Source organism: Drosophila mojavensis, unplaced genomic scaffold (genome assembly GCF_018153725.1).
Source record: "Drosophila mojavensis isolate 15081-1352.22 unplaced genomic scaffold, ASM1815372v1 contig_136, whole genome shotgun sequence".
NCBI classification, from domain to species: Eukaryota; Metazoa; Arthropoda; class Insecta; order Diptera; family Drosophilidae; genus Drosophila; species Drosophila mojavensis.
Window position 1 is genome coordinate 19157757 of NW_025318667.1, and position 23199 is coordinate 19180955.

Below are 23199 nucleotides of genomic sequence, written 5' to 3' on the forward strand. Positions count from 1 at the left end.
ATTATCTTCTAGCCTTGTTCCTAGTTCTATTTGAGTACAACACCTAGTCTTGCAATGTGTAATAGTCGAAAGCTTGTTTTACACTAGCAGTATAACATATTTTAAAAGTGTTATACGATAACTGCTATTTGTCGAATTCCCTAATTGTTTCTTTCAACGTATGACAATCACTCGTTAGTCAAGCGAGAGCTGTATAACATTGGTATGCCAATCGTATAACAGTTGATTAACAATATAACAGCTTCCATGAAAATTCATATTTATTTGCACTTATTCATAGATATCTCCGCAAAACTATACAAATGGATTCTAAATGCATATAATTTAATCTGTGGCTTCGTTGAAACATTACAAATTACAAATGCAAGCGCGTACGTGTGTGTGTGTGTGTGTGTGTGTGTATGTGTGAGTGTGTGTGTGTCTAAGCATGCCCTACTAATCTAATGCTGACGCATATTCTGTATAAATAAATAAATAAAATGCAATAACTAATGCTACGATGATCAGTACAGGGTGTCTCCGACTAAGCCTATAAATAGATGTACGCTAAAATCTAATATCAATTGAAGAGCGGAGTGTGGCATGTGGCATGTGGCATGTGGCAAGTGGTGGGTTGGGGTATCTCAGGCATCTCAGACGAGTCGCGCCGCCGAGCAGGTGGCCGGAGATGTCGTGTTCTGGGCCTCCGTATCGCCAGCGCCGATGCCAACCACCAGGCCGACGGCGCCGGCGGTGGCCAGGACGCGTTTGTAGTTGCTGCTGCATTGGGAGTCGGCCACGGAGCGACCGTCGCCCTCGTCGCGGCGACAGAGCTCGGCGGTGAATGGGGCAGCACTGGTGGCTGCCACTGTCTCCAGACGCCGCTCCAGTATGTCCGCGGTGGTCAGCTCGCTGGCCTGGACCAGGCTGCTGGCGGGCACATTGCTCAGCCAGGGCTTCAGGGTGGACTTCTTCTGCATGGTGGCCGCCTTGCAGCGGCAGACAACGTCCGCGTGCTCGCCGCAGATGGAGCAGAAGCGTTCGGTGTCGACGACGCCGGAGACCGGATTGGTTTCCGATTCGCCACCGCCGACGCCGCCGCCGACCACGGTTGGTATTGTGGCGCCGGAGGAGCTGCCGCTCAGCTCCAGCTCGTTAACTGCATCCACGAGGGTTTTGATGGCTGCCGCATTGCCAGCGGTTGGATTGTTGGCCTCGACCATGGCGGTCACCTCCTGCTCCTCATAGTTGGGATTGAGCAGCAGCTTGGACAGCGGCGGCGCCAGGCCCAGCCCCAAGTTGCGCTCATGGTACAGCTCCGAAATGCTGGGCGTCAGCTCGCGATTCATGTGCCGCATGATGCTGTCCTGGATGCACTTGGCGCTCGGTTTCACCGGCGTCTCCTCCATCGGCTGCTTGGGCTCGCCCAGCAGCTCGCTGTCGGCCGGCGAGAAGTAGAGGCTGGCCGGATTGAAGGCCACGCTGGCAGCCTCCTCCTCCGTCAGTGTCAGCGTCTTGCGCTGCCCCCCACCGACCACTGCGGCGCCGCTGCCGGCGACGCCTCCCACTCCACCCGCTGCTCCATTCGCCACCGCTGGAGCATTCAGCTCGGTGCGCACGCTCAGTCTGTCCATGAATAGAGCGTGCTCCTTGTTCACTCGTGCCGCCAGCGAGCTCTGCGCGCTGCCCAGCTTGATCTTCGGCTTGCTGCGTCCGCCCGCGCCCAAATTGTGATAGACGGGTGGGCGGGGCGGCGGCAGCGGCGGCTGCTGCTGCTGCTGTTGTGTCGTCAGTTGCGGCTGTGGCTGCTGCTGCTGCTGGGCGCCAGCAGCGGCTCCACGGCGCAGCACTGTTGCATGCCCGGAGCCCTCCCAGTCCGTGGTCGTGCTGCTGGCTGAGCTGGAGCTGTCGGGTCGCCGGCTCGTGTTCGGCAACGGCGCAGCCGAGGGAGCAACTGCGCTCGGCTGGGCGTACAGGCAGCGGATGCGCGTCTGGTGGGCCAGTGCCAGCGATAGGCTGGGATCGGTCACCGGCGGACTGGGCGTGAAGGCCGCATCGCTCTCGCCTCCACCGCCGGGCCGCGAGACACGCACCGGGCCGCGCAGGCTGGCATAGCCCAGGCGCGGAGCCGGCTGACCGTTGCCCGCCTGCGTGGCATAGCCGTCGGAGAGCGAGTGCTCGCTGTCCGTGGTGTTGGCCAGGCTGGAGTCAAGGCCGCCGCCGCCATCCGGCTCGCCGCGGCGCCGCACGTACGAGATGAAGGCGCTGCGCGGATGCAGCGGCAGTGGCGACTGCGTGGAGCTGGTGGCCGTGGCCGGCGTGGAGCTGTTCCCATTCGAGGCGGCTGGCTGCACGGGTGGCGTGGTGAGCTCCGGCTCGGCCAGGGACTCGCAGCTGCTGCTGCTGCTGTGAGCGGACGAGTCCAGGCTGAGGCTCTTGGGCGCCTCATGGGTATCTGCAATGGATGGGGGAAAGCATTTGAGTGTCAGCTGAGTGGCGCCAGTGCCCGATCCGCTTAGCTTACCGAAGAGCGCCAGCAGCGCCTGCAGCACGAACTGGCAGTGACGGCGATTGGCCTGCTTGCCGGTGCGCAAGATGACCTGGTCCGCGCCCACCTCCGTCAGGTCGAAGCCCACCGAGGCGAGCAGCTCGTGGCAGCCGGCCACGCGCCACAGGCGCACGCTCAACGGCATCTCGATGCAGGCCTCGGCCTCCGGCTTGGCCGGGAACTGGGCGAGGATGTTGCGCACGACGGCTATAATGTCATCCGCGTGCTCCGCACTGTTCACCAGCTTGGCCAGCGCCTGCAGCGTGGCGGGCGTCAGGGCCAGCAGCGCCTGCAGGCTGGCCGAGCACTGCGAGAGTCGCTCCTCCGGGTCCGTTTGCGGGAAGAACACGCTGGAGGGTATCCCATTCGCGGCCGGCTCAAAGCGAAAGCCCACCGCCATTAGCAGATCCTTCCAGCCGGCCACCGGCCCGGCTTTGTTCTCAATGCTCTGCTGGGTGGTGTACATGGCGTTCTTCTGCCCCCGATGTATCCGCTGCAGACTCTTCTCCACCAGATGCAGGCACACGCGCAGCGCATCCCGGCAGCGCTCCGGCGTGCGCAGCAGCTCGCACAGAGCGTGGCCCAGCAGGGCCACCTTGTTCGACAGCCGCACATTGGCGCCCACCAGCAGGAAGCCGGCCCAGTTGGCAGGGTGTGCGAAGTGCTTCGTGTGCTGCACCGTCTGCATGGCCTCGGCCAAAGCGCTGTGAGGGCGACAGAAGGTCAAGTTCAAGGTCAAGTTCAAATGTCATTTAAATAAATAAAATATTTAACATAAATAATAAAAACATAATAATATAAAAAATAAATAAAATATTAGAAAATAAAATATTTAAATAAAAATAAAAAATAGATTTTAAGTCAAACATAAGAATATGGAAAATAGATTAGATATTGAACATAAATATTTAAATAAATAAAATAGTACACATGATAATAATAGGTATAACATATTGGAAATAAATTGATTAAATAGATAAAATAATAAACTAAAAGCAACAAATGCGCAATAAATGAAAAATAAAAAAATTAAATAATGAAAATAAAATCAAAATATGTTAAATTAAAAAATGAAAAATAAAAAAATGAAATAGTAATATATAAAATATTTAATATATAAAAAGCATTAAATAAAATATAAAAATACAGGAAATAAATCTGATATTTAGAGTAATTACTAAATAAAATAAAATAATAAACTATAAGCTAAACATAATGTGGCGAATAAATAAAATATTTTAAAATTAACTATTTAAATAAAAAAGAATAATAATATACATATAGGATATAATCAGATATTAAAAATAAATAAAAAAAAAAATTAATTTAATAACTTGAAATTAAAACATAAGAATAATATACATATATAAAAATAAAAAATGAGATGTTGAAAATAATAAGCTAAAACCATAATAATATGAGAATTAATAAGTCAAATATTGAAACTGAATAAATAAATAATATATAAGCAAAACATAATATTGTAATAGGAGGAATAAATAAAATATTGGAAATATTTTATGTAAATAAATAAATAATTTGGCTTACCGTGCCGCTCGTGCACCTTGCAGCAGGGCCGAGTAGAAGGCGCGCAGCAGTATTTTGGCCGCCGTCTCGGGCACGGGCCAGAGCGAGATGAGGACTGCGCCGGCGCCGGCCAGGAGCCAGCCGCCGGCCAGTTGGGCAACGCCGCTGCCCGTTATGGGCTCCACTGATTGGTAGGAGCTGAGCACGACCAGGCGGGCGCCGAGGCGCAGGTGACGCAGCTCCGAAGCGGCCAGTGTGAAGTCCGAGAGCTGCGGCTCGTGCGGCTCCTTCTGCTGCTGCTGCTCGGCGGTGACCACATCGCCCGGACTGAGCACCACAGCGCCCAGCTTCCAGCTGAGATTGGCGGCAAAGTGCACGCACTCGGCGCCGGGCAGCTCGGCCAGCACCGACTCCTTGGTGGCATTGCAGCCGGCCAGAGCATTGGCCTGCAGCATGTCCGCCACCATGGCGGCCTCCTGCAATGCCGCTGGCGACTCGGCGGCGGCCCAGCCCCAGCGCTCCGCCAGGGCGGCGGGCACCCTTGGGCCGCCGACGACCAACGCCGTGGGCGGGCGTCCCCGATCGCGCCGGCTCCTGGAACGGCCACGCAGCGCCTGCAGCGAGGGCGCTGTTAGCAGCGCGCAGCGCTCCGAGAGATACTCGCCGTCGTCGCCGGCTGCGCGCAATATGGCGAATGGCACCAGGTAGAGGGCGCTGTCCAGCACCAGGATGAGCTCGCGCCTGCCCTGCCGCGAGACGCTGGCGCCACTGGGCAGCAGATCGTCGAAGGGCGCCAGCAGCAGGTTATAGAGCGTGTGCAGGCAGGCGGGGCCGCGCCAGGCGGGCGGCGCGGGCGCTCGCCGGGAGCTGCGACTGCCCACCGATCGTGTGGAGCCTTGGAGGCTGGCCACGGAGCCCAGCGAGAAGAGCGAGCTGAGCGAGTAGTTGGACGAGTTCAGCAGCTGATTGCGGCTGACCATGCGCAGAAAGCCGCCGCCGCCGGCCCCAGCTCCGGGCAGATCCTCCAGCAGCTGCTCGCTGCTGGCGCGCCATCCACTGCCATCGCCCTCGTGCAGCAGGTTCTGCGAGTTGACGCCCAGATTGTCCCGCACCATGTTCACATAGCGCTCCAGCAGCTGCTGGCCGGCTGGCTCGGGTTCGTCCTCACGCTGCTGCTTCTGTTGCTCCGGCTGCTGTTCGTCCTCCTCCTCCTCCTCATGGCACTCGCTGAGCGACAGCGGCAGCTGCAGCGTCTGCGCATCAATGCGCGCCGCGTGGAAGCGCACAATGCCCGCCTGCGGCTGCAGCAGCCACGCATAGAGCTGCTCCCCGGCCAGGCTGTAGTAGAGCACGGGCATGCGGCTCCGATTCACTGCCTCCAGAATGGCCTCGATGTCCGCCGTGCCGTTCGCCGTTGTCCCAGTGGCTTTGCCATCACAGCCGACTGTGGCGTCGGCGCCGTTGCGGGCCTTGCAGCGCTCGGCAGCGACCAGTGCGTCCTCGCTGCGCTGCAGCGCCACCAGCAGCTGCTGCAGCAGATGGTAGCAGCTCGTCTGCAGCTCGTAGAGTGCGAGACGCGCCTCCGGGCTGCGCTGCTCCTGCCGCACGGACTCCAGCAGCTGGGCGGCCGTTTCCAGTTGTATGCGAGCACCCTCAGCGTCGCCAGAGGAACGCAGAGCAAGACCTGTAGAAGTAGAGAATGAGAGAGAGAGAGTGAGTGAGAGAGAGAGAGAGAGTTAGCACAGAGAAAGATAAGTGAACATCATCTAGTTGAGATTGCCCTGAAGACCCAATAGTCGAACGCTTCTTCTATGTATGGGGGTCTACTATGGGCAATTATTGGCTCAACAACGTTTCTTAAGTATGGCATTGCCTTATCAAGTTTTAAGAATGTTATGAAGCCCTTTAGAAAAATAAGCTCGATGTGCGCGTGTTACACAATAAGAAACATTCAAGTCTCTAATTCTTATGGATGCCGAGATCCACGCATTCACCCATTCGATGTACGGGTAGGCAGAGGTAGTTGCATGGGGCTCCCGATTATAGAAATGAAATATTCTTTGAAAATGAATTAAAGAAGAGAACGAACGTGAAAAAAGGTGCCCACTAGGAGGGTTGATCCGGCTTTGGACGATGTTCCTAGAGCAACTCAACTCGTCCTTATCTACTATATGCTATGTAATCATACCCCAAGGTCCTACATTCAATGGCTTCAGGGTATTATGGATGGGAGAATAAGCGTGAGAGAGAGAGCGCGGAGCGAGGGAGTGAAAGATCTCAACAGAATCACTTACCCAGTTGATGTCTTATCTTGGCCTCCTCCTCTGACTTGCCAATGGACTGCGCACTGGCTAAGCCCTGCCGCAGATACTCCACTGCCTGCGCGTGCTGCTCCAGCTGGTGATGCACACGGCCCAGGGCGCCGCAGGCCAGCGCCTTACCCAGTCGATCGGTGCTGAGCGCCAGCTGGCGCTCGTAGCACTTGAGCGCCTCCTGCTGCTGTCCCAGTGCCTCGTGCACGGCGCCCAGATTGCCGACGGCGCGCGCTTGCAAGGCCGGCGCCGCCAGCTCCGTGCATAGCTGCAGATCCTGTTCGTGCAGCTGCAGCGCCTCCGCGTAGTGTCCCATGCGCTGCTGCACCTGCCCCAGGGCGCACATCGCATCCGATTCGAGGGCGCGATCCTGCAGGCCGCGCGCCAGCTCCCGTTGGTGCTCCAAGCAGTTCAGCGCCTGGGCATGATTGCCGAGCGCGGCGTGGACATGGCCCAGGTCGCCATAGGCGAGCGCCTTGATCTCGGCGCTGTGCAGCTCGTGGGCGACGACCAGGCGCTTCTCCAGGCAGACCAGCGCCGCCGAGAGCTGGCCGAGTGCGCGTCGCGCCTGTCCGAGGCCGCGATAGGCGCGCTCCTGATCCCGATGGCTGCCCAGGCCCAGCGCCAGCTGCAGCTGCCGCTCGTGGCACTTCAGCGCCTCCTCGTAGTCGCCTAGGGCGGCATAGCAATCGCCCAGGTGGCCCAGCGCCCGGGCGCGATCCGCCTGCGTCGAGGGCAGCGAGACGCGCTCCAAGGTGCCCAGCTGCGCCTCCAGGCAGCCAATGGCCGCCTCATAGTGTGCCATGTTGAGTCGAGCAATGCCCAGATTCCCGTGCGCCTGTGCCTCGACAGCTGCGTCCCGTTGCTCCTGGGCGCGCTCCAGCTGCTCCTGGTAGCACTTGACGGCGTGCGTCCAGCTGCAGAGCGCCATGTGCACGGCGCCCAGATGTCCATGGGCGCGACACTCGCCAGCCAGATCGCCCAGCTCCTGGCGCAGCGTCAGCTCCTGCGTGTGATGGCCCAGCGCCTTGTCCCAGCGCCGCAGGAGGCGGTGCGCCAAGCCCAGAGCTCCACAGGCGGCCGCCTCCATGGCTCGCTCGCCGGCCGACCTGGCCAGCGACAACTGGCGTTGGTAGAGCTTGATGGCCTCCTCGTGGGCCCCGGTGCGGATGAGGATGTCGCCAATGTTGCCCAGTGCCCGGAACTTGGCCGGCAGCTGGCCCGTGGCGTGGGCCACGGCCAGGAAGAGCTGTTGGCACTCCAGGGCGGCGGCTGTGTGGCCCAGCGCGAGGTGGGCCAGGCCCAGATTGCAGTAGGCGCGCCCCATGTGCGGCCGGTGCTGCGCGTCCTTGGCCAGGGCCAGATCCTGATCGTAGTAGCGCACGGCGGCCCGGTAGTTGCCCAGGCAGTAGTGGGCATAGCCCAGCAGGTGGCAGGCCTTGCCCTCCGCAGCGACGTCGCCCAGCTCCTGGGCGAGCATCAGGTAGCTCTCGTAGTGCGGCACCGCCTCGGCGTACATCTGCCGTGCGCTGAGGCAGTTGCCGAGATTGAGCAGCGCACAGGCCTCGCCCGCCGCATCCTTCAGCGAGCGGGCGGTGGCCAGGTGGGCGCGGTAGTGCGCCAGCGCCGCATCGTGGGCGCCCAGCGCCTGGTACGCCACTGCCAGATTGCCGTGGGTGGCCGCCTCGGCGCTGCGGTCGTTGACGGCCTGGCTGATGGCCAGCTCCTGCTTGTGGTACTTGACGGCCGCTTCGTAGGCGCCGGCCGCCGCATGGGCGTTGCCCATGTTGCCATAGGCCCGCCCCATGCCCGCCCGGTCGCCCAGGGCGCGCGCAATGCCCAGATGCGCCTGGTGCAGCTTCAGCGCCGCGTCGTGGGCGCCCAGCAGCTGGTAGACGATGCCCAGGTTGGAGCAGGCGCGTCCCTCGCCGAGCTTGTCGCGCGCCGCCAGCGCCATGGCCAGCTGGCGCTCGTGCCAGCGCTTCGAGGCGGCCGCATCGCCGGCACAGCGCGCCGCATGTCCCAATCCCGCGTAGGCGCGCGCCTCGATGCTCCGGTCGCCCAGGGCCTGGGCTATGCGCAGCACCTGCTCGTGGCAGGCGGCCGCCTGGCCGAACTGCCGCCGCTGATGGTGGGCGGAGCCGAGGTTGGAGTAGGCGCGCGCCTCCTCCACCTGGTCGTGGAGCTTGCGCGCCAGCCGCAGGTGCTGCGTGTGGCAGTCGAGTGCCGCCTCGCACTCGCCCAGCGCCAGGTAGACGGCGCCCACGTTGCCGATCTCGCGCGCCTCCTGCAGCCGGTCGCCGAGCTGCTTGAACAGCTGCACGCACTGCTTGTGGGAGGCCAGGGCGTTGGGGTAGTCACCGCTGGCCGTGTACACGTGGCCGAGGGAGGTGAGGGCCGAGGCGGCCGCCTGCGTGTCCTTGCACTTCATGGCCAGCACCAGCTGGTAGCGGTGCGCGGTGAGGGCCTCCTTGTAGGCGCCCTGGCTGAAGTAGGCGGAGCCGAGGTTGCCGTGGGCACGGCACTCGCCGGCGGTGTCGCCCAGGGACTTGGCCACGGCCAGATCCTGCTGCATGTAGCCAATGGCCTGGTCCAGCTGATTGAGCGCCCAGTGCGCCGAGCTCAATGCACTGAAGACGGAGCCGCGCAGCTTCAGCGAGCAGCTGCCAATGCGCAGGGCCGCCTCCAGGACGGCCACCGCCGCCTGGTACTGCGAGGCCTGCAACAGCTCCTGCCCCACGACGGAGCTGACCACGAACGGCGACTCGTGCAGCTGCATGGCGCGCAGCTGCTGCAGCGTCGGCTCCAGAGCGGCACGCAGCGGACTCTTCAGCGAGGCCTCCACCAGGCCCGCCAGCAGCTGCTTGTTGGTCGGCTCCTGGGCCAGGCCGGCGGCAAAGGAGGCCAACGCCTCGCCATACCTGCCCAGGCACTGCAGCGCCACGCCTTGCCGAAAGTACGCCTTGGGCCACTGTGGGCACAGCTCACGCGCCTGCGTCGCATCCTGCAGCGCCGCCGCGAACTGTCCCTGCTTGAGGCGCGCCGCCGAGCGGTTGCTGTAGAGTATATGATTGCCCGGATCCAGCTGCAGTGCGTCCGTATAAAGCAGCACCGCGGTGGCAAAGTCGCCGCTCTGGCAGGCGGCGTTCGACTGGCGCACCTTCTCCAAGAAGAGCGCTCGGTTCGCAGCGGGCAGCTCCGGCGTGCACTCCGGCTCGTTCTGTAAGCGAAACATGGTACGTGTTGTTAGTATGTGTGTTTAGGTTGATTGAAATTGTAGCTAAGCTGGGAGTAGATCTAAATAGTTTTGAGCGCCTGCTATATATACATACAAGCTCCATGAGATTTTCAGGAATTCCTAGGGGACATTCCTCCCATATGGTTTGCATATTTCGCTCTGCTTAGATGTGCTCCACTGCGCATTGTCTACTTGCCACCCGGCTCCCGCCTCTACCCCTGCCTCTGCCTTCGCCTCTACCCCTGCCTCTACCTCCGCCTCCGCATGCATGCGCTGAGCTGTAATTACGTTAAATTGCCGCCACTGTAATCGGCTGCGCAGTCGTCGTCGCAGTTCCACTTCAAATCCATGGCTACAGGTATGCGAGCACTGAGTCACGTTTCCCGGCGAACTGCCAACTGGTGACTGCCAACTGGTGACTGGCGACTGGCGACTGGCGACTGGCGACTGGCGAATGCTGAGCGGGCAACATCGAATTGCTGTTCCGCCGCAGCAGCTCGGCTCGTCAAATGCGGAAGCAATTCCACGAATTCGTGGCCCAAGAACTGCGCAGCCACTGGCCAGGCAAAGTGTTGACTCTCTGAGCCTTTTTTGGCATAAGCCAGGCTAAGACAAGAAGGCTGGCTAGCCTTTGCGAAAACAACACGGCAACGGGATCGGCGAGGCTGCAGCTAAGGCTGAGGTTGAGGACGAGGACGAGGACGAGGCCGAGGCCGTGACAAGAGCGTAGAATTTTTACATATTTTTAAAGCAATTAAATGGAATGAGTATGCAAATGCATTAGGCCAGCTTCAAGACACAAAAGCTACTGGCACTGCCGCAGCCTCTGCCGCAGTCGCAGCTGCTGCCAGAGGCGAATCCAAAACCAAGCAAAAGCAAAGCGTTGAGCTCTTTCCTAGAAAACGTGCACAGCAAGTGCCAAGTGCCAAGTGCCGTTGTCGAAGAGTGAAGCGTGTAGCAGGAGGCGGTGGCAGCAAGGGGGCAAGGGGTAGTTGGGGCGTGGGCTACGGATAACGTGCTTAGATTAGCCTGCTGGCTTGCGCTGTCCGTTCTTCATCTTCTTCTTATGATTGTTGTTGCTAGTTCCTTTCATTTGTTTTTTTTTTTTTTTTTTTTTGGGTCCAGCTAATGCGAATAAATCAACTCGTCGATACATGCAGCTATTCAGATGTACGTGCACATAGATACTCACACAAGTGGCAGCCACAAAGTGTATCTGACAGATGCAGAACGAAATTTATGTTTTATGCAACCATTAAAGCCCGTGTTCGTGCCCGTCCCGTTCCGTCCCGTCCCCTGCCCCCTGCCCCCTGCCCCCGTCCGCTGCTAGGCGATAAGCCAAATGGAATGGGCGTTACAATGAACAACAAGAAGAAGATGAAGCGGAATATAACAAAACAATCAAAAGCGAAAAACAAAAGCAAATACACGCAAACCGAGAGAGAGAGTGAGTGGAGCAGAGAGAGTTTATGTGTGTGTGTGTGTGAGAGAGAGAGAGATATGGAGAGAAACGTCGAACAACTTTAAAAACCACTCGCATAACTTAGCAAAATGAAATTTTTGCACAGCGTTGGCGTTGCTGGCGCAGATCACAGCAAGCAGATTGGCCCAAGACAGCCAGCCCCAATGGTCAAAGTCAAATAAACACGCATCCAACATGCTCAGGCTAACCCAAAGGCAGGCGGGCGAACGGATGGACGGATGGAGGGATGGACGGAGCGGGCTAGCGAACAGAGATCAGTCGTCTAAGGCCAAGCTGAGCGGAAGGGAGCGCCGTTTCATATTAGCTGATATTATCGTTCCAGCTAAAAATAATAACTGGCAGCGCGCTGCGAGCGTACCTAACAGCTACGAGTTGGGCTTTAGCCTTTATCCGAGGCAAACGAAGTGTCCCGGATAACTTTGGATAAGCGGCAAATGCTTCAGATTACAATCAAGCCAGACAACTGGCTATGAATCGGTTAGACTTTTATTGTTCTGCTTGCTGCTACAGCAAACCCTAAGCAAAATCAGCCAACCTTAGTCTAAGCTGAATCTTCAAAGAAATCTCCTAGGCCAAACGAACCAAAACTAAAAAAGATTTTCATAATTTTTATGTTTCATGCCAAAAACTTTCCAGGGAATCTTAGCTACATTAACTTGAAAGTAGTCTCAGCTGCCTAGAGTCTGCTTTGGGGCTCTTAGTTTATTATTTATATAGGATTAAGAGGGACCTAATAGGCCACTGCTAGGCTTGGATAAGTGATATCCATTGCAATCTATAATTCTTAATGAGTTAGCTTATTTCACTGATCTAAGTAATTGACACATACTTATACATATATGTATATATATTTCATATATTTGTAGCACTGAGTTTGGTATACTTTTGAATGGTTCTTTTATATTTTCTTTTCTCGGCTGCTTGAACACCTTTCAGCATTTACTCTGCGGATAAACATTTTGCTGGCTTGGTAAATCGCTTGGCTTGTCAAAGGGACAGCTGCGAGTCCATTGCATTCAACTGTGCTGCGTATCAATTTAGGGATTGGCGCCCAAATGCCACATAGAGCAGTCATGTAAGCTGATACGTCTGCTGTCCTGCTCCAACAATTCCAGCTAAAGCAACAACAAGAGCAGCAACACCAGTCCAAGAGGCTCCTCTATTTAGAAAAATAGTCAAGAATCTTGTAGCAAGAGGCTGCCAGATGTAGAGACACAGAGAGAGAGAGAGAGAGAGAGAGAGAGAGAGAGAGAGAGAGAGAGAGAGAGAGAGAGAGAGAGAGAGCGAGATTAAGGAGAGAGGCAGCCAGAGAGCAGGAATGCTTGCAGAAAATAAAAAACCATCAACTGGAGAACTGGTCGTGCTTTGGCTGCCTGGGCGGACAACAGTGTACAAGCAGGGGGTGGGGCGTGGCACCCAAAGCTGCAACCGCAGCAGATCAGGCTTCAGGTTGTTGCCTGCCATGCCACATGCACCACATGTCGATGTTAATGTGCGTGAAGTGGTGGAGTGATGTGGCGTGGTGCGGGGTGGTGCGGGGCGGCGCTGGGCGGGCTGTGGCAGGCGGCAAGTGCCAACTGGCCAGGGCAATATGTGAGCCAGTAGCACGCCGCGCTCACCCCAACCCATTCCCGCTCCATCGCTGCTTCCCCGTTCCCGTGCCATGCCCGTGCCATCCCCCGTCCCATCGATAAAGTCGCCGCATTGGAATGCTAACAATTTCACGATTGCTTGTGGCGCACATTGGCATGTTTTGCGCTCAAGTCAAGAATTTTATTGCAATTTAACGCGTAATAAAATAATTAGCTGTTGCTCTTGCGTTCGAGGCCTGCCGGAACGGAGCCTACTGTGCTATCCGTGCTGTCGTTATCCGGCTGCTGTCGCCTGAGCTTAGGGCGAGATGTAGATATTATCCACTGAGCTGAGCTGAGCTGAACTGAGCTGAGCTGAGCAGCCCAAAATGCACAGATTCAATTGGCTGTCATCTAGCAGCTCGGCTGCCAGCCCAGGCGGATCAGCCAGCCAGACAGACGGACAGACGAACAGACGGACACAATGGACAGCTAGTGAGACAGCAGCGGGCAGCATCTAAACATGCGCCACAAACTTATCCAACATTGTTGACGTTGTCGTCCTCAGTTTCAATCCCAGTCCCAGTCGCAGTCCCAGTCGCAGTCGCAGTCCCAGTCCCAGTCCCAGTCTCGACATTGTCGTCGTTGTTGCCCATGACATGACAGCGCGGAATATGATGAAAGGGCCTAGGGTGTAGTCGGAGCTGAAAAAGGGTTTGTGTGTTTGGCGTTTTTATCTCTGCGCTTTGTTTAATTTGGCGTGTGTCTCATTGTTGTTGTTGTTGTTGCTGTTGTTGCTGTTACTGTTGTTGCTGTTGTTGCTTAACCCTTTTGTTGTCTCGCCGCTCAGTTAATCAACATTGAAATCATTTTGCCATCTTTTTGATTATTAGCGCTGGCTTCGTTGATTGTTTCTTCTTCATTTTTTTTTTTTTTTATAGCCACTTCTTTTTTTTTTTTTTTTTTTTTTGCTGTTGCTGCTTTTCGTTTTCTTGTTCATTTTAGCTGTTGCAGTTGTTATCCGTCTTAATTTTCAAGCGCACTCGATGATTAAGTTTCCGTGAAGGCCATAAATAATTGTCATGATGCATAAATTGGGAACTTGAAATGCATGCAAACATGATCAGCGCTCGGTGAATGGCTATAGAGATAAAGGCAGAGCGACGTTTATGTTATTGCCCACTGCAGTGCTTGACTGATAGCATTCTTAATTGCCTTTATCCGGCTTTAGTTGCATACATTTTAAATCATATCTATCTACGTATATATATACATATGTATGTGTGTATATTAATCCACCTACTTTTCCCATTTCTTTTCTTTGAATTGTATTCACACCCGCCTCCAATTCCCATGCCCAGACTCACCTCGGAGAAGTCCCGCTGCGACATCTTATTCAATAGCTGCTCGCCAACAGCAATTTTGCCATTGTTCTCATTATTATTTGCATGATTATTTGCATTAAAATTTAATGGCAAATTTATAAGATTCTCATAATTCGTCATTTGTATGTATGAACCATCAATGCGCCCTCAGCATGCCGATCTGTAAGCAACAATAAGAAGACCAGAGTTAAACAAAAATGAAGCAAAGACTTATACAGAGAGAGAGAGAGAGAGAGAGAGAGAGAGGGAGGGAGAGAGAGAGAGAGAGAGAGACGCTGCAGCTAGATATGTGAAACAAAACTTTCAAATGCCTCAACGAGAGAATTCTAGAGAAGTTCGCCTGCTGCTGCTTGTTGCTGTTGCTGTTGTTGTTGTTGCTGTTGCTGCTGCTGCTGCTGCTGCTGTTGACCAACGGCTCTTATGCAAATTTAGGCCTGGCCGCAGTCACATAAACTTGACAATTGAATGTGGCCATAAATTTCCCAGAGCTGAGACGTGTCGTCCGCACCAGCAGCGGCACAGTGGCCGCAGCCGAGCGGTGCGAATTCTGCCGCTTTGCTCGCCAGCGGCGCCTCAGTATCGCAAGCATCGAGCCAGTGCGCAGTCCTCGACTCGACTCGATTCCAGTTTCCCATTCATTCTCAATGTCCGATCGAGCCGGTGCTGCGGCTGCGGCTGCGGCTGTGCATTGTATATTTAATTTGTTATCATTTAATTGGGTTCGGCAGTAGCTATCGACGTTTTTAGAGAAAGTTTACATTAGCCAATTTAATTAAAAGAAAAAAAAAAGAAGGAAGAAAAAACTCAGCCCAACAGCCGCAATGTAAGATTGGCCAAATCAATTTCATCTCCATTGTCATAATCAGCGGAAATTGATGCTGCCAGCTGCTTGGCTTCGGTTCCACGCTCACCATGCCGAAGCCCGAGCTGAAGCCGAAGCCATATGCCGGCTTGGTGAATGTGTGCGCATTCTTGCTGTGCATTAACATTAGCATTAGCATTAGCATTAACATTAATTGAAATGTTACGCACGATGACAAAAGACTTAGGCGACAAACCTGAAATGCCGCAAGCCGCACAAAGAAGCTGGCGACACAAAACTCGTTGCGGTTAGCTCGTAATGCCATGCCCCAGAAGGGCTTGGCATCGATATTCGAATTCCACATTATGTCATAGAGAATCCATTTGCATATACACATTCACATATGCTAACAGCCATTCGAATGACATTCAGATTCCAGTTCTCTAAATGCTATCTAATGGTCCATTTCTTTGACTTTTGCTGCTTCTCTTGTGCTCCGGCCATTTCCGCTGGAGAATCGCAATCACGGCAGATATTAAACGTTGCCGCCTTTGTTTGTTCCGCCTTTATGGGATCGGCGTAAAGTGCTTATCAATTGCGCTTTTATTGCTTTGATTATTTTTTTTTTTTCTTCTCTTTTTTCTCTGTGTGTGTGCGGCCGCCTTTTGGAATTTATTCATCTTTTTTTTTTTAATATTTGTCTCATTATTTTTACATATACATTTCATTACAAATGAGCTAATTTAGCCACATTAATGGCTTTATAATTGTGCCCCGGCCGCTCGTTTTTATGGCCCTGCTCTCATATTAACCCAAGTCGCTGTGACGATTGCGGAGCGTTCTTTGATTGCCTCCGCCAGAGAGCTGATCGAGTTCATGTCTCTGATGCTCTTTTTGCTCGCGCGCTTCACGTGCAGAAATGAAGTCATACGGGAAATGGCGGCTCTTAGGCCCAAACAACGATGCCATAAATCTCACTTTCAATGCTTCATTTAATGTTGTTTTGTTTTGGCATTGCCATTGTTAACACTGGAATCGAAATCGCAAACACAATGCAGATAATTATAATATATCTAATTCCTTGGCACTGAAACTTAAGCATGTGAATTAAACTTTGCCGTAAACATAATAGTCATTTATGCTCAAAGCAAGGTTTAGTTCTCATGTTAAAGAATTCAAACAGAGTTTCTTTCATGTTTTCCGTTGATGTCGACTATTCATTATTATATTATGTAGCATTATTATTATATCATATTATTCGAGATAATGTCTAAAAGCTAATGTCTGCTAAGCTAGAGATTTCGGTTTTCGATTGGGTGTGTGTGAGAAAACAAATAAAAGTTTCGCTATGTTTGTCAGCTTTTATATAGTTGAGAAACGAAATAAACTTTAATCTTTAATTTTTCCCACATTATTTCCTTTAATAAATGTTTTCTTTAAAAAGATTAATATTGGGGTATTTGTCAATAATTTTGATACTCTAGTTACCAAATGGAATGAAATATTCAGAATAGAACTTTTAGCAAAAAGGTTAAAATTTTTTTTATTTATTTTTATTACAGTAGGATTTGGTCATAAGGACGCTCAAGGGTCCGTCATTATGGACGGAGCTATAGCCATATACGTTTACTTATAAAAGAATGTCTAGGGACCATAATTTTTGTCGCAATAACCGTACGGACGCTATAAGCGGAGTCGTTATAACCGAATTCTATTTTATTTTATTTTATTCATTTATTTTTTTCAAATAGTTACTGAACTTTAATTTTATTTAAGGGAAATTACAACAGAATGTAATAGAAAAAAATGTTCAAGACATTAACTTAAATTCTTTAGAAATATTCAAAATTAACGGAGAATATGAAGAGAGCGCTAACCTGATGACACACAGTGTATATATGTATATGTGTATTTATATACACATACAGCATACTTACACTGTGCGTCATCAGAGCCAAGCATTCTTCATATGAACATATGTATATACATTGCACATACTAATATATACAAAGCCCAATGCATTTCACTCAAGTTAAATTTGTTGCAGCCCTGGCAACTATCACGAGAATATGACGCGGACTCTTTGCTTTGCTAGAAGCCGTCCACCCTCATAAGCTTATAGCCGAGTCTCGCGAAAAATCTGAGAATGGTAGCAACAGTGCTGCGCATTGGCTGCTTCGTTGGCGGTCGTCCAACGAGCACAAGAGAGAGCCCTGGGCAACGGCGGCAGCGGAGAACCTCAAAACATGGAATTGGTTGGCGCAAGCAGAGCGGGGCGAACGATCTGGGTCTTTATTACAACATCTATAAATGATTTCCGCTATTAAAATAAAACACTTTTGCATAATTTTTCACTTAGAGAGGACAGCAACAACAAGAACAACAACAATGAGGAGAACAACGATTGAGGCGGAGGCAACAGCAAACGACGAAAAAGAAATTCCTCACGCTTCAGACGCCCGTGAGGCATGCCCGAAAATTCCGCAAGACAACGCCTACCCCGACCCAGGCTGGACAGAGAGACAGCCCCATCCCCAGCATGGGCAGCCCCATCGCAAGCTGGAGCCAAGTCCCCGCTTGCAGGAGGCTCGTTGATCGTCTTCGTCATCGTCATCGTCGTCATCGCCGTTCGCTTTTTGATGATGCCTGCGCGCAACCTGTTGAAATGTGTGACAAATTGGGCGTAAACAGTCGAAGTGAAAAGGATGCCCCTGCCCCTGCCCCTGCTCCAGCTTCTCGAGCGCTGTCCTTTGCCGCCCAGCCCAGGCTCATTAAGTCTGAAACGTGGGCGTGACGTGAAGCGATTTTGTTACGTTCTTCCTCTTGTTGCCCATTTTTTTTTTTTTTTTTTTTCGCAACAATTTCTTCTGCAAGCCACAAAAAATTTGCTTAAGCACAGCCAAAAAATTGAGCCATAAATTTCAAGTTGATTAACATGAAGCGCACTGCGGATGCACCGTGGCAGCAGCAGCAGCAGCAGCAGCGCGGGAGCCGCGCTGAGGGGCGACAAATTATTTATGTGCGGCTACTTATGTTTAAGTGCTTAAGTATTTGGTGATATTTTTCAAAGCGCACTATTTGATAAGCACTTGAAGAGGCAGAAACGAACAAACTTTAACAAAGCAATCAATTTGTTGAGCATCAAGTATGTGTGTGGATGTGTATGTGTATGTGTATGTGTGGATGTGTGTGTGTTGCCCCAAGGCAATTGAAATTGTAGCTCGGTTCGCGCTGTGCTCGTTCTGTGCATGAAAGAGCAATGGATTTGTTCAAGTTCGTTGCCTAAGTCTTTTGTTTGTGTCTGTAGCGAGCCAAACCGAACCGAACCGAACTAAAATGAACTGAGCTGAAATGAAATGAAATCTTTGCTTGCGGTTATTGCTGCGATTGGTCACTGCGGCCTTTACTTGGCAACTTGTCTATGGCCGGCCACACGCTCGCTCGTACAATTTCATTAAATCTCATTAAAATTTTTTGGCCATTTTGCTGTTGGTGGCTGCGGAGCCAACAAACCGTGCAAGAAAACCCAAAACGTATCTGTGTGAGAGACGTGGACCAAAATGAAAAGCAATTTTAATGAAGCCAAACGTCGCTGTAGTTGTGGCCACCGAGGCCGACTCCGAGACACTTGTTGCTAGTTGTTGCGGCTGCTGGTGCTGCTGCTGCTGCTGCTGTTGGCCACATTGTTGCTGCCATATAAGCTGGCATGCATTTGTTGTTGCCCACAATGCGAGTGGCACGATGTAATTGACATCATTAGACTAAAGCGCGAGCAGCGAGCAGCGAGCAGCGACCAGCTCAGCCAAAAGGAGCGCTAGAAAGTGGCCTGCCCCACCGAGGGGGCTGGCGGGCCAGCGGGCCAACGCGCAAGACCCGTTATCAGCGTTAACCGTTCTCATATGCCGGGCCATGGCAATGACCCACCGCATCGGCCACTAACCGGGCGAGATTTTCAATTTTCAATTCCCGATTCCCGATGCCCAGCTCCCAGTGCCCTTAATCTATGCAAATCACTTGAAAAGCCAGGCCATGCCTATATACATATATTAACATATATATGTTTGTATCTATTTAGTTTTATTGATGCTGTGCGTTTGGGTTTTCTCCCAATTGATTTATGCGCCGCGTCGACTCGGCGCATATTAATTTTGGTTCTTTTCGTTTTTGGTTCTTTGCTTTTTTAATTTTCCTGGCTTTGTCTAATAAATTTCATGTTTAAGCATTTTCGGGCTACAAATTTTCACTGACAATTTATGGCCTCCACTTGCCGTGGAATGTGGCGACAGCGTCCCGAACTGGAGTCGCTGACGCCTCGTCGTAAATTGCTGTCTAAGGTATGTGTGCAGTGTGTGTGTGTGTGTGTGTGTGTGTGTGTGTGTGTATGCACATATATATATTTATGTATTGGTATTTAATTTGTTTAGGTTTCTGGGTTGCGATCAGCCCGAGACTTGACGTGAGATTTTACAGTTGCTTATTATAATATATAGATGTATATCTACGTATATAAAACTGAGCAGTGTAAGGCAGAGCATGCAATTTACTTTAGCTACATATATGTATATAAATATATATGAATATATATATATTCGATTCTGTGTCCAAATCACAGCTGATGACTTTTTAATGCCTCGCATCCATTTGTTGTTCTCTTTGTCTGCTGTACGTCCAGCTGCGTGGGGATTTGGTTTGATTAACTGCAGTCGTTGCTGCTTGGCTTATTATCATACAAATGACTTAGGCAACGAACTTGTTGTATATACACACACACATACGCGGGCACAGAAAGAAAGAGAGAGAGAGAGAGAGAGAGAGAGAGAGAGAAAGAGGCGCTCTAATGGCCGCATTAATTTCACTAATTTCAAATATTCGATTGGCTTTTCAAAGTTTTTGCATAATAATAAATAATTGCCTCAAATTGTTGTTGACTTTTTAAATTGTTATTGGCCAAATATTTAAATAGTTTATTGTTGATCTTTATTGGCATTTAAGTTGCTTAAGTTTCTGTCGATGTCGAATTTGGTTTTAGCCTTTGAGCTGGCCACAAAGGCATTTGGGCATGCCCAGAGCCAACCGCCTTAAACCAATGCACACACACACGCGCGCGCACACACATACACATGTGGTATTTCACTCTCTTTACACACACACACACACTCGCACACACTCTCACAATCGTGGCTGAAACAAGTCAGGCAACTTTTTTATTTTTTCCTCATTTTATTGGAAGCGGCCGCCGCTTTGGATTGCCTTCCTTTTTCTCTTTACTACAACTACTACCACTATGTAGTTGTTGTTGCTGTTGTTGTTGCCTTTTTGTTATTAGTAGCATTTACTTTGGAATGCAACAAAGCGAGAACGTTTCGAAAAATGACGACGGCGACGACGACGACGGCGACGACGATGTTGGCAGCGCCTTTGGCCATTGACGTCTTGTTGCGAAAACAGAAAAATGCATGGCCTGGTTAGCACTCCACTGAGTGACAGAGAAGGACTTAGCTAGCGACACAGAATGAGCGAGTGAGCGAGAGACAGATGGCGAGAAAGAGCAAGAGAGTGTGTGAATGAGCAGCGAGCCAAAGAAGTAGAAGAAGCAGAATCGCAAAGAGTGGGCGACCAAAGCTCTGAACATATGTCAAAAACTGTCAGAGTTCAAAGGCCGCAAAGGTCCGTTGATCGCTTCTTTAGCACTATCGACCGTTTACATCGGCCATGCCAGAGATTTGGCTTGGCAAGGGAAACTCACGCTTTGGCACACAGAGCACGGCACAATCAAATAAATATTCACTTTATATCCCGTTGTTGTTGTTGTTGTTGTTGCCGAGATGCCCGAACACAAATTAAAAAAAAAAAAATGTAGTAAATAAATAAACAACAACAAAAATTAATGAAAAAAAAAAGAACCGAATCGCGTTACGCTTTTTGCCTCGTTGTTGAACGCGCCGCATGCAAAACTCAACTAAGGCGAACGCGAAGAAGGAGACGGCGACTCGCGAACAGAGCGAGAGAGCGCCACAAAACGAAACGAAAAACAGGTACAGAGCTGTAACAAGTATTGCGACCCGTTTACCTGTTCGAGTCGCTCAGCTGACGCTGCCAGACGCGTGCGATTTGGCGCTGATCTGGCAGCACTCAGTGTAGCCAGATGGCTAGAGAAAAACGACGATCGATAAGACTCAATATTCGATTTCCAGTGATATGGAATTGCAGAAGAAGGAAATATATATGAAAGTTCTTATGATCTATGTTCCTATGGAATGTCAAAAAGGGGAATTACTTAAAGCTATAGTTATAATATTGCCTACAGATGATATCTAGCTGAGTGTCAGTTCCTTCTACTATTGATGATGTCAGCTCTTCAGGCAGGTGGACAGACAATGTTCTAGAAAATAACAATGAAACTGCTGAGAGCCTAAGCAAACTATTTTTAAGCAGTAAGAATAGAATTGAGCAACGAACAGGTGATAATTTAAGATGCTTATGCTGACTTACCGGCTCACACACTAGTTAAGGCTTGGAGCAAAGATCCGCCGTAGAGCCTAAGACTAGAAGTTGCAATAAATTGAGCTGAAAACATTTGAATAAATCAATAAAAATATTTTATTTATTATAAAAATGATATTAATCAAATGAATATTATATATAATAGTAAAAATGAAAATTCACTTATAAAATTAATAAAAGTAAATGAGGTTTTATATATAATCAGGCAGTTCGATAGTATATCAAATAATAATCTGTTTATATGAAAAATTTTAATTAACCCTCCATATAATGTTATATATACAATTTAAGCAGTTTATAAACTTAAAATTTATATGTAAATAAAATTAGTCAAACATCTTAAGGGGAATTTGTTTGATGGAACAATAAAGTATATCAGAACCAGAGCTATCGAAAAGTATCTAAAGGTTCCTAAAGTAGGCGATGTTATGCAGCTATGATCCTAAGATCTTAAATCTAGCCTTACATCTGACTACCAAGCTAAGGAAGAGCAGACTGACCAAGACTGACCTAAAAGAGTCCTGATAGGATATATAGAGCATATTTAGCAAATATTGTAAAAGTTATCCTCTTCTATATATATTAAACATATTTGATATACATATGTATATAAATATATATCTCATCTTGGATCATTTCCTTATTCCACTAAATGCAAAGCTAAAAGTAAAATAAAATTTTTTTTACAGACATATACATATATATCTATATATTTATGTGTATTATATTTATATATATTTAAATGTTTTATATTTACACATATTTCAATTTCATGTCTATTTCTCAAGCTTTGTAGCATACTTTGTGGGCTCAGCACATTAAAGATGATTAAATGAGTCATAGTCTAGTCAGGTGCTTCCCCAGCGAGCAACTCAATACTATCTTGGTTAAACATCTTGATTAAAGCACGCTCGACTCATGCAAATCAGTTCAGTTGCCAACGAGCTCTGCGACTGGAAACATTTCAAGAAATCAGGAAAGAAGAGAAGCGAAAGATGTCTGCGTGTAAAGTGCTCAGTGCTCAGTGCCTGCTGCTTGGTGTCTGCCTTTTGGCCTTGGTAGCTGCCCAGGTGCCCATCAGTAAGTGTTGGAGTGGCGCATCGCTTGGCCTAATGCTAATGCAAGCTGCTTGCTAATCCTTTGCAGCGCCTCGCGCATGTCCGGCCAATGAGACATTTCTGCCCTGCGGTCCCAGCTGCCAGACGGAGTGTGCTACGCTGAACCAGCCCTGCCTGATCAGGCATATTCGTTGCCCCGACGGCTGCTACTGCAACACAGGCTTTGCCCGCGACTCCGCTGGCACCTGCATACCCATCGCTCAGTGCAGCAGACGTGGCTCCTACTCCATTTAAACACACTTCAATCGATGACAAAAGATTCCCAAGTCGATAAACAGCTGCCGAGTTTTATTTACTTGTGCGTGTTATTGTTTTTATTGCCGCGTTTTAAATTATGAGTCTAAACAGTGCTCCATAGGCTCTTAAATGGGGCTTAATTACAATCAACATCTGAGTAATCACAAATGCATTTTAAATATAGCTATAGGTATATATGTAGATACATGTATGTATTTGTGTGAAAGTTTTTTAGTTAGCATTTTTGTTTCCAGTAAGAATATTCTGATTTAATAACAAGTTTGACAGTCTCTGGGTTGTTACAGCTGTGGAGAGCACAGCTATAGGGGAAAGCTTTATAAGAGGAGGAGTAGCATATCAAAAGTTTGAATATTATTTTTGATAACTCCGTTGAGGATTACAAGGGCGAGCAACAGTTTGACATGCTCTGCGTGGAATCCACTGTCTTGGCTTCGCACTGATCAGTGGGCTCGTGTCTTAGCTGTGGTTCGTGAA

The 23199-nt window shown here is 50.4% G+C and overlaps 2 protein-coding genes across 2 annotated transcripts; one reads left to right on the forward strand and one right to left on the reverse strand.

The window, feature by feature from the left end:
• Positions 1–307: 307 nt before the first annotated feature.
• Positions 308–20817, reverse strand: LOC6584239 (tetratricopeptide repeat protein 28). The gene is made up of 6 exons (XM_044009539.1): positions 20592–20817; positions 14026–14203; positions 6349–9586; positions 4076–5738; positions 2504–3231; positions 308–2434 (listed from the first exon to the last, which is right to left on the reverse strand). Exons 2-6 carry the CDS (start codon positions 14161–14163, stop codon positions 633–635), a joined length of 7569 nt encoding a protein of 2522 aa, XP_043865474.1. The 5' UTR covers positions 14164–14203; positions 20592–20817; the 3' UTR covers positions 308–632.
• Positions 20818–22271: 1454 nt separating this feature from the next.
• On the forward strand, positions 22272–22865 carry LOC6584241 (venom peptide CtAPI). Its single transcript, XM_002009861.4, has 2 exons — positions 22272–22429; positions 22496–22865. Exons 1-2 carry the CDS (start codon positions 22345–22347, stop codon positions 22699–22701), a joined length of 291 nt encoding a protein of 96 aa, XP_002009897.1. The 5' UTR covers positions 22272–22344; the 3' UTR covers positions 22702–22865.
• The last annotated feature ends 334 nt before the right edge of the window (positions 22866–23199 follow it).

What these genes read in the sequence shown, in the direction of transcription:
- LOC6584241 (XM_002009861.4), top strand. Translation starts at nt 22,345, where the DNA reads ATGTCTGCGTGTAAAGTGCTCAGTGCTCAGTGCCTGCTGCTTGGTGTC. An exon ending in AGCTGCCCAGGTGCCCATCA is followed by an intron (nt 22,430 to 22,495) that starts GTAAGTGTTGGA and finishes AATCCTTTGCAG; the next exon opens with CGCCTCGCGCATGTCCGGCC.
- LOC6584239 (XM_044009539.1), bottom strand. Translation starts at nt 14,163, where the DNA reads ATGACGAATTATGAGAATCTTATAAATTTGCCATTAAATTTTAATGCA. An exon ending in CGCAGCGGGACTTCTCCGAG is followed by an intron (nt 9,587 to 14,025) that starts GTGAGTCTGGGC and finishes TTTCGCTTACAG; the next exon opens with AACGAGCCGGAGTGCACGCC. An exon ending in CAAGGTGCACGAGCGGCACG is followed by an intron (nt 3,232 to 4,075) that starts GTAAGCCAAATT and finishes TCGCCCTCACAG; the next exon opens with CGCTTTGGCCGAGGCCATGC.